General features: G+C 37.8%; 1 protein-coding gene across 3 annotated transcripts; it reads right to left on the bottom strand.

The window, feature by feature from the left end:
- Positions 1-261: 261 nt before the first annotated feature.
- LOC125676946 (uncharacterized) lies at positions 262-8,000 on the bottom strand. Of its 3 annotated transcripts, none has more exons than XM_048914822.2 (3): positions 7,830-8,000; positions 6,563-6,656; positions 262-1,529 (listed from the first exon to the last, which is right to left on the bottom strand). In XM_048914822.2, the coding sequence occupies exons 1-3, from the start codon at positions 7,845-7,847 to the stop codon at positions 985-987; spliced, it is 657 nt and encodes a 218-aa protein (XP_048770779.1). In that variant the 5' UTR covers positions 7,848-8,000; the 3' UTR covers positions 262-984. The 3 variants fall into 3 exon arrangements, with proteins under 3 accessions (XP_048770779.1, XP_048770778.1, XP_048770780.1); XM_048914821.2 differs by lacking the exon at positions 7,830-8,000 and adding an exon at positions 7,162-7,203; XM_048914823.2 differs by lacking the exons at positions 6,563-6,656; positions 7,830-8,000 and adding an exon at positions 3,304-4,278.
- Between the last annotated feature and the right edge of the window lie 2,679 nt (positions 8,001-10,679).

Genomic DNA, 10,679 nt, shown 5'->3' on the forward strand with positions numbered 1-10,679 from the left:
CCATAGGTGGGATCGGATGCCTAGGAGGAGTACGCATCCCCTGTGTATACCAGAGGTAGGGTCAGGTGCTTAGGAGGAGTACGCATCCACTGTCGACCTGTCACACCCGCCCTAAGCCCTATATCTTGGATCAGATAAACGGAGTAATTCGTATCCAAGTCATTGTGTAATTGAACAATGTGATATCAAGCACATCAGACAGCAGAAATCGGTGCCCTCGGTCAGCTGTAGGACTTTTCTTTAACCATGGAAAACACGAGATTTATGAAAAATTTATTGATAAACTATAAAACAAGAAGAATTTTTTTAAAAAACATGGGCAAAAAATTAAATATTAAATAAAATAAACATACATTAAGGTATATAGATATACATGGTATATAAGAATACCTGAACACATAAAGCAATTACTTAGAAACACAATATGTAAATTAAAAATAAGAGACTTCACTATGAAAAATTCTTGAATATCATTCGTATGCAAGACAAAATTTAGCAAAGGCATTGGTATTATTGCGGAGCCTCCAATATCTAATACTGTAATAAATAAAAACAAAAATGGCGTTTGTAATTTCTCTCTCACAGGTATGGGTTCGTAAAAAGTGCCTAAAACAGCTCACAACATCAAAGGTTTCCTTCAAGGAACAGAGGAAATTCTGGTTGTGCCTTAATCGCAGACTTTTTCGAATTATCGTGACATAATAGAAAAATGAAATGAACTAGGGGATCAAATTTGGAGTGCTGAAATGTACCTTAGTTTACATAATATATAATGCAATCATTATTACATTTCATGGTACATGATTGTTTAATGATAAATCATACAGTCATCTCGACCATAGAGACAATCATCATGTGTGTGTCACATTACCGAGATCTAATTCTTGTTACAAAGTCATTCCTCTATTCATTATACAACATGGGAAGTTGGGAACTGCATAACACAAACAGCTTAGTAGATAATAATTAAACTAACACTCGGAGTTAAACAATCGGAAGTTCCTCTTCCTCCTCCATTTCCATCTCCTCCATACCGCCTGAAGAGTCTTCTAGCTCTATGAGAGACAGAATTTCCTCCGCAAGTGACACAACAGCGTCACGATCAACTTCCGGTGGTATCGTGCTTATCGCACTCTGTTGAGGTTCTGAAGGAGCCTCGTTTTGGACCTGTACCTCAGAAGTCATGTGATTTTCATTGCAACACAAATCTACGTCGTCGATACCCGAATCATCCAAAGCCACATTCTGTACACTATCGAGGTAGACTGGATTGTTTTCCAAGTTAGACAAAATTCTGTGTATATTTAATGCACGTTGCTGTTCGTATAAATGTTTCCGAAGTCCTAAAACAATTGGATCATCTACGGCGAAACGTTCCTCTTCTACAAGGTATCGTATAGCTTCTGCCGCGCAGTCTCTGTACCCGGTTAGAATGACTTCCGCTTGCTCGATGGGCGATAACCCAATCATGGCGGGATGTTGTACTGTGTGTCCTGGCATTAGAGAAGGAATTGTCTGGAAAACGTCACCTGTAGATAGAAAGTTAAACCTCACATCAGATGGAATTTTAGAAACTATCAAAAGTTCGCAGGCAATACTGTATTTTCACTATCGCTTGTCAAGAGTTCCGAGCTACGTTTCACATATCTATACGTTTCACGTGTTTACCCGCAGTTGTGTCGTATTCACGCTTATAAAGTATGTGAGAATGACATGCATCTGAAGACACAAATGTGCGGGAATGAAAATCACGTGGTTCTGATACACGAAATATACAGATTTTTAGAATGATTTCCTTTCGAATTTGTTTGTTTGTTTTGGGGTTGTTGTTTTTTTTAGAAAAAAAAAATCATCAGTTTCTCTTTTTTCACCTTTAGAAGGAACGTTAGGTGCCTTTGAAATCAGTTCTATTACATGTGCATGGGACCACTGTCCAGTGTAAATGACCTACCTGAGTGAATACGAACCTGGCACTGTATCAGTGAGATTTCAAAGTACGAGAAGCTGGGTCGCTTTATATAAAATCAATATATTGCCATGCTAACTAACAAACATTGCATTATAATACGAAAACGAATCCATAATGTTAAAATCAAAATAACGATCGAAGACTCTCATTGTTAAATTAATTGGAAAAACGATGCATACGATTTCCGTACATAGAAAGAGGATCGGATCCAGAAAAAAAGAAAATACAAAGAAAGGGAAGAGTGGATCTACAATAAAGACAGAGAAAGAGAGGGGTGGATGTACAAGAACAAGACAGAGGGGTGGATCTACAAGCCGGAGAAGGAGGGGTGGATTAACGAGACAAAGAAAGAGGAGTAGATCCAGAAAAACGAATATACCGAGAAAGAGAGGGGTGGATCTACAAGACAGAATAAGAGAGGAGTGGATCTACATGGCATATAAAAAGAGGAGTGGATCTACAAGATAGAGAGGAAGAGGAGACATTGCAGAGAAAAAGAGGAGTGGATCTACAAGACAGAGAAAAAGAGGAGTGGATAAACACAGAAGTACAGTCACAGAGCTCGAGGAGTGGATCCTTTAAACAGGAAAGTGGATCCATAAAACAGAAATACAAGGAGGAGTGGATCTAAAAGAAAGAGAGCAACAGGTCTATCTATTTTATAAGTATCGATTAATTGTTGTACAGTGTAATAACTGGACTCTGATTTACAGTTTTATTGTTCTACACAATCTGATACATTTTACAAGCATTGATCGATGCAGTGGGATGAAGAAACGTTGAAAGCGTAGGTAAATGTGATATTGCACACATTCATACAGATGCCAATAATGTTATTTAAAGTTTCTACACGTGACAAATGAATAAAATTTAACTATATATAATGCAGGAGTTAGTGATGTTACTTGTGATGGGTATCGGCACTTTAATCGCTTACAAATTAGCAAATTTTCAAACCTAACTTTTTCACATCGGAAGAAATATTAGTGCACCACATAAAATTATTTACAATATCATGAATTCTCTTAATTCCACTTGTAAAGCATTTGTACACATACATGTGTACGTAGATCTATTCTCTTGTGTACCCCCAACATTAAAAAACCGGGGTACACTTAACATTATAAACCCTGGGTATCCCGATATCATAAAACCTGGTTTCTCCCAACACGGAAAAGCCTGGATAACACACACACCCCTCCCGGAATGGGTGGCTATTCAACAATTCATACCCAAATATTTTTTGTAACAAAGCGAGAAGGCATAATACAGATCATTTCATTTTCAATATTTTTTTTCCACATTATTCAATGATGTCGAAGCCGAATACAGACCTGGTGAATATAGACATTTTGTTCCCCTCATTGTGTATCCCTGCAAGCTGAACAACACCCAGAATGATTTCTCGTGAGATCGCGCGAGTCTTATCCCCCGGCTGTCTAACAGATGTTACTGAACGTCTACTCTCTCCACAAATAAAAACCTTCGTTCTATTATGTCGCCATCTGTGAATCGCGCCACATGTGTCGGAATGTGGTGGGCGGGGCTAAGGAATTGTGATGGTCTAGCGCACTAGCCGGTCACACGTGTGTAGATAAACAAAGAGCAGGGTCAACAACAACGCACATAGGTATAATGTAGACTCAGCTGGAATGGCTTAAGTGCGAGTGTTTGTCCCGGCCTATGGGGCATAGACGACCGCCACACACCCCCAGGTAGAGATTGTCGCGCTACCTTTGTGTACTCGGGACAAAGACGGGAAGTCAGCAGCTTGTTACGTGGTCGTGAAATTTCACACGCTAATTTCGTGTTTACTACACATCAGTTTCGCTCTGTGCGTAAATCTGACGGGGTTGAATATAAAAATGAATGTAGAAAGAACGTCTGATGAAGTATTTCATATTTTAGACTGAATACATGTCAACAATAATTTATCTGATATGGAGTTCATAAAATTACAAACATGTCAAATTCAATTTCTCCTTTAACATGTGCTGGACGTCTTTTCTTGAAAATTATTGAACATCATTCTTCGCAATATTAGAAGAGTGAAATTGATATTCTTTGAAACATATTTTGTGAGAATAAAAAAAAAAAAAAAACAGGTGCTCGCTTGAATAGTCATATGCTTTTTACTTTCATTTTCATCAAGAATATCACGATTTTCAACAATATTCAATATATTGTTATATATCAATGTCGGATGCAGTTTCATCTAGGCCTATAATTTTTTATTAAAAAAGAAAATCACGTGACTGTCGATATGGATGTGGCCTTCAGATTAAGGACTAATGAAGGTAAAGACCATACCCGCATGTACTTACAAATGTGGCCTTGAACCGCACACCGTGGCAGCTAGCAGGAATCGAACACGGAACCTCCAATCAGTAATAAATCATTTTCTTGCTCATAATGTGATATACAGAGCTAGGCGGGTCCAGAGAATTTTCAAAGAGGGGAGGGGGGAGGGGGGGGGGCGGTGACCCAAGTATATCTCCTTCGTCTAAAAGGGGGTGGGGGTATTGAAGACCCCAAAGAAAAAAAAATAACATTTATGTTAAAAAATATTCAACCAAAAAGTGTGTGTGTCGTATACCCCCTTTAGATCCGCCGTTGATACCTTCATTTTATTTGTACCTTCATTTTACATGTTTTACAATGCAGACGGGGTGTTCTTTGTTTGCTGGGTAACAGCTGTTCTGAGTTTTGAAACGATATTTGGGGGGATTTAACACTGAGAAAAAACACACACGTCACTGTGCATTAAGGATGTAAGTGTTTACTCAAGAAAACAGCTGGGGTGGAGGTAGACGTGCAGTGACCGCAAACATTTGGACGACTCGGTCACACGGTGTCAACTTTACCCAGAGAAGTGACGACAGCAGCCATATTCCCCGGTCCTGGGTGATAATGGACTCCTTATCGCTGGATTGAAGAAAACATTATCGCCTCGCAGACATGTGACATGCCCTGCCAGAACGCAGTCCGACCGATCACTGATTGATTAATGATTATTTTTACAGACAGCTTATCAACATTTATGTAACCCGGTGGCAAGGTTACGTTAACACAGGATTTGACAACACACGGAACCGTAGCAAATTTGAATTTCTTTAGATATTTTCCTAGTAAAGGAATTTATTTTAGCGTTCTGCATGACAAATGGTATACGTATATGATGCGGAGTACTTTATTTCTAATTTAGAGTCCAAAATAGACGAACATGAGAAAATTACACTAATTAAGAGAAGAGATACCAATCGATAAAATATTTCAATGATTAATAGATGACAAGGCATATTCAAGCACACATCATTTTATTACAATATGCCATACATATCATATATTACTATATCATGATATTTTTGACAGATCAAGAATTTCTTAGATATTCTGAGTTGAGTAGCCAAAATAGTGTATGTTCATTATATTAGGCAGACAAAATTTAATATGTTTTTGAATAAATTGAAATATTTCTTTTCTTTAGCTATCATATTTTTCACACGTTATCAAAAACTGTATTTCATTTTCTATCGTATTGGATTTTATTCAGGGCAGCATCGGTCCTTTCTAGGGCTGTTAGTAAACCTACCCATTTCGATTTTTATCCTCTTGATTTACACGCTGATTTTCTGTTATCTAACTTTCTTACTATAGTATACAGATAAATAATTCTCACATAGTTGTTAGATCACCCTAACAATTCCTACCCTTGGAGGGAATTTTCGTACATGTCTTAATTTCACAGCGCTTGACAGCGCACAGGGTTCTCGTGTCTTTCATTGCATGTAAGAAATACGTCTCATATGAGTGAAAAATTATCGATGGGACGTAAAACAAACAAACAACAACAAAAAACCAACAAAAAAAAACCAACAAATAAACATGTAAGTAACGTTGCTAATACCCACGAACGACGCCCTTGATCTAGAGAAAAAAAAAGGGGGGGGGGTGTTCCACATTGAAATAGAAACTGTAGGGGCGGATTCCTCTTTCTGAATACGTGTAAGCAGACAAGTTACGAATGTGACGTTTATTGATTGTGTCAGTCGGTAACCGCCAGACACCTCAGGGGTTTCTAACCCTCATCCCCACCCGATTAACCTCCAGAGAACACCCCAAGAGTTTCTAACCCTCAACCCCCCCCCCCCCCCCCCCGGATTAATCTCCAGAGAACATCCAGGAGTTTCTAACCCTCACCCCCACCCCCGATTAACCTCCAGAGAGCAAACCAGGAGTTTGTTTCTAACCCTCCCCCTTCTTATTAACCTCCAGAGAGCAAACCAGGAGTTTTTAACCCTCCCCCCTCCCTCCCCGATTAACATCCAGAGAATGCCCCGGGAGTTTGTTTCTAACCCTCACGCCATCACTCCAAATAACTTTCTCTAGGTGGTATAGCAGTATTACGGAAATAGAAATGTCAAACCTTTCCCATGCAGATAGAGGAGGAGGAGGTGACATCCCCACAATCCCCCACTAACCCCGACAGTGGGTCACCACAAAGTCATCACCCTTACATCAATGTGAAATTGGACGGAGGGGAGGGGATGTAGGTGTTACTTACATATAATGTAACTAGAAAGAAAGCCTTACCCGTCGTCTCCTCTGTGCTACTGCCGTACGTCGTTTCCGTATCCTCTGTGCTACTGCCGTACGACATCTGTGCCTGGTCTACGTACCGCATATTCTGAAACGGAAAGTAAAAAATTAATATTACCAGGTCAAGTCGCATACAATAGTCCATGTTTTAGAAAACACGAAAATGTTGCATGTAGTCACGTTAGAAGAACCAAACGAAGGACACGCACGTACGGATTCAGAAATATTCCTCCTGGTTGATGGGGGTGGGGTGGGGTGGGGGATCACCCTTTCTAATGTTTTTCAGGGAGTCCATACTTTATGCTAGGTACTCCCACTCGAAGCATTTTACAACAAACAACGTATGAAATAGGAAAATATGAAATGTATGTTATTTTATTTGGAGGATGGGTGTTAAGAATCATGCCCCCTTCTATATCCACACGTGGCCTTATATTCTATATGCATATGTATACTGAAATAGTCTATGTCAAATAAAGGAAATCATGTACACCAAAAAATTTAGAAAAAAGTAAATATCTATTCAAAACAATTTTAAAATCAATGAAAATCAAATAGAATTGTTAAAAATAGGAAATACATATATATATTACCCTGTTTTCCGCGTAATATATATCCATATTTAACTGCTGTCGTGGTGCAAGTGCGATGCGCGGTTCTAAAATGTGTTCAAAAATTGAAAACTAGATGCGCGTGAGCCAATGAGAAAGTTGGTCCTTGATTCAGGACGCGCGTTCGCGGAACATCTGTCGCGTGCAGGACTTGAATTATTTGAAGTTGTAAACAAAAGCGGTCCTTCCCGGGTGAATGGTCACACATGTGGTGAATTTCATGTCTCTTCAACGAAACAGAACAGCATTGCTTCAAATATTCTAAAAGTATCGAATATTTGATATTAAATAATTTAATATTCCCCACTCAGCTTACGGTGGTATATATATAAATGTATATATTTCATACACCAATATATATATTTCATACACCATCATTTCTTGCGTTGAATGATTAAAGAGTACATATTGGCTATTTTGAAACATGTGACAATATTTGTCCTCTCTTCCAAGATAGGAATAACGTGGAAATTAAAAGAATAATTTGGAAATTAAAAAGAAATACTGAGAAATTATTCAATGTAAAGAGGTGTGAACTCGGTTTACAACGCGTGATAAAAATTACTTCATAGCACAACAAACACTTCCGATTTATGAGATGTTTTTTTAACGAAATATATTTCCTTAAACTTAGTAATGATGTTACTAACCTGGTTAGATAAAGTCATTCCGTGAAGAATTTGCTGACTGAGGTTTTCTCAGGTAAATGAAGAAAAAAAATAATAAAACTTTGTAGAATTGAGGGACGAAAAGATCAGCAGGTGTTTTGAGGGGACGTAACAGTAAGCCCGACGTTACCACACGGTAATCTAGTTCACCTGAACATGCAGTCCCTGAGAGCACCTGCTGGTATCCACACATCAAAGCGGCGCGCGTGCAGCTGGCCGCCACGGCCAATCAGACATCAGTATTGAATGAACGACACCGAGATATGTAACGCGGGTCTATAAATTCATCATATAGAAATTAAAATTTATAATGAGAAAATGTACATATTGTGAAATATCATCGGCATACTTTAACGCTCAGTAAATAATGCGAAATAGGCAAATAGACATTTAAAGATTGTGATATTCAGTTATTTCTAATGTAACTAATATAAATAAAATTTCTATCGAATAAGAGTTTCAAGATGTCGGACACAATTTTGACAAATAATATTGCTCCCTCTCTCTCTCTCTCTCTCTCTCTCTCTCTCTCTCTCTCTCTCTCTCCAAATTCTTCCCAGTGAGTTTGTTGTCACAAATATTTCATTGTTCAGTTCATGGATGAATTTTAATCAACAGTCGGCCAATACAATCTATAAGACCCTCAGCAATTTAAAGGTGATGCCAGCCACGTGACGGGCGACTGCCGTACGCACGACGCACGCGTCCGGTACATTCCGACGGTACAGGGCACGTGATATCTTGGTCAATTGGGACGTGATTTTTTTCCTTTTACGAAGAACGCGATAACGTTCTTTCGGATTTTTTTTTTTTTTTTTTAGCTATTCTAACCGATCTCCTTGGTAACGGAAGAATTCACGATTTACCTTTTTACATGACGTTTATAATTTCGCTTAGAGGTCACGAATAATTTTTTGGGAAAATGAGTACTTGCACTATTAAACAATTTTAAGTGATGTAAAATGAAATTTCCAAAGTTGTGTACATTTCACGTCTAACCAAGGTCTACAGGCTTTCCCCCTGTTTTCTGATTACAAATTTTATTCATGACAATATCTTTACCGCAATACGACCGAACAAAATTTACAATAGTAAGTATACCTGAACAAATGTTTACCCCTACTACTTTTATGTATGCGTTTTTTACAGCTTCATGAAATTCTTGTAAATGATTACACAGTTAAGGTTTGACATCGTTATATCGTGTGATCCCATTGTATTCTACAATGTAACAAAACGCGAATTCGCATATACCAATCTCATCACTAAGCACGGTATACGGATTTACACAGATTTAAAAATGTATTGGAGCGTGGTCAGCCCATTCATTAAAATCTTCAACATGAAAATGATCCTCAGCATGTAAATAATCTTCTCTCACCATTGTAAATTCATTAATACTTACAACAAAGTAATTAAAAATTGTACATCTACCATCTCTGTGGCTAAGTGCGCGACCATTACACACCCATGAACAAGTTCTAAAAATGTCTTACTAAAACTACTCACAGAACATCTTATAACTGCCTTATAGGCAATAGTAAATCGCAGCTTAGGCTTCGAGACGGCTTAAACTGAGAACAGACAAGATATTGATATTTCACATCTAACTAAGGTATATTTTTTATCACTTGTGATCTTAAAGAATTATCTAGTATATAGATGTTTAAAGAAATCGCTAGTTTATGAAAAATATACTGAAAATTTTATTTCTCTAGATATGAAAACTACTTCAAATGTTATTTGGATTCAAAATTTAGACTTAAATCTATTCTCATTTTATGGTCTTGAAGCCTGGTTTATATAACGGGCGACATAAACTTATTTAACTCTGTAGCCATCAAATCATAGTGTATGGAATCTGGAGAATGGTCTATTCGTAAGATGAATTACCACTCACCACAACACAGCCTTTTTGATAGTATATCCCATTAAGTTTACTAAATAAAGCTAATATAATTTTTTCGGTAAAATACGTCACGTGGAATGTAAACAAATCCAATATATAGGTCGAAATTTTCAGCATATGTAAATACCGTTTTGTAGTTTTACTCATAAAATTGACTCGTGTACAATATTCTCGATCCACATACAAGACATTCGTGTAATTCTTTTTGTGAATAAGAATAAAACATCCACCCTTGGAAGACATTTTTGAAGATATTTTTCATTAATAAGATTGTCATCAATATCAGTATTTACACCAAGCCAACATTCTGATAAAAAAGAAAAAGAAATATATCATACGAATCAATAAATGAAGAAAATACTGGACCTTTAATTCTATTATATATTTGCCGATTTCTGTTCCAGGTTTACCCCCGTTCTCTACCCAGAGTTCCGTGAGCTTGCGTAACGTGCCATCTGGTGAGAGTATACGGATTTCCTGTTGCGTGGCGGTATTGTAATACTAGATTTTAATGTCGATATAAAGCTTCTTAATGACGATTCAGACTTCGTGTTCTTCCTCGCGTTTTTTCTTCTTCATGATCTTTTCTCTCTGCGATAATATCGGGTGGATATGAGGTATATGGATTCTTGGCAGGGTATATGAACTCGCATTTACTATCGAAGTTTATAGTCTTCCAAGCCGTTAAAGAGAACATATACAGTACTTTGACAGCTAGGGAATTAATGCGAGTCCCTATACCCTGCCAAGAATCCTTATAACGAATATGTCCTATACTGCAGAGCGATCAAATAATGTTTATTTTACGGAGCGGTGAAATATTTAGATCTGTCGAGCCATTTCGTACCCATTTATTCTTGGCAGGGTATATGGCCTCGCATTCCCGGCTCGTCGTCCAATGAAATGTCTACATTTTTCTCTGC

Source organism: Ostrea edulis, chromosome 3, assembly GCF_947568905.1.
Source record: "Ostrea edulis chromosome 3, xbOstEdul1.1, whole genome shotgun sequence".
Taxonomy (NCBI): Eukaryota; Metazoa; Mollusca; class Bivalvia; order Ostreida; family Ostreidae; genus Ostrea; species Ostrea edulis.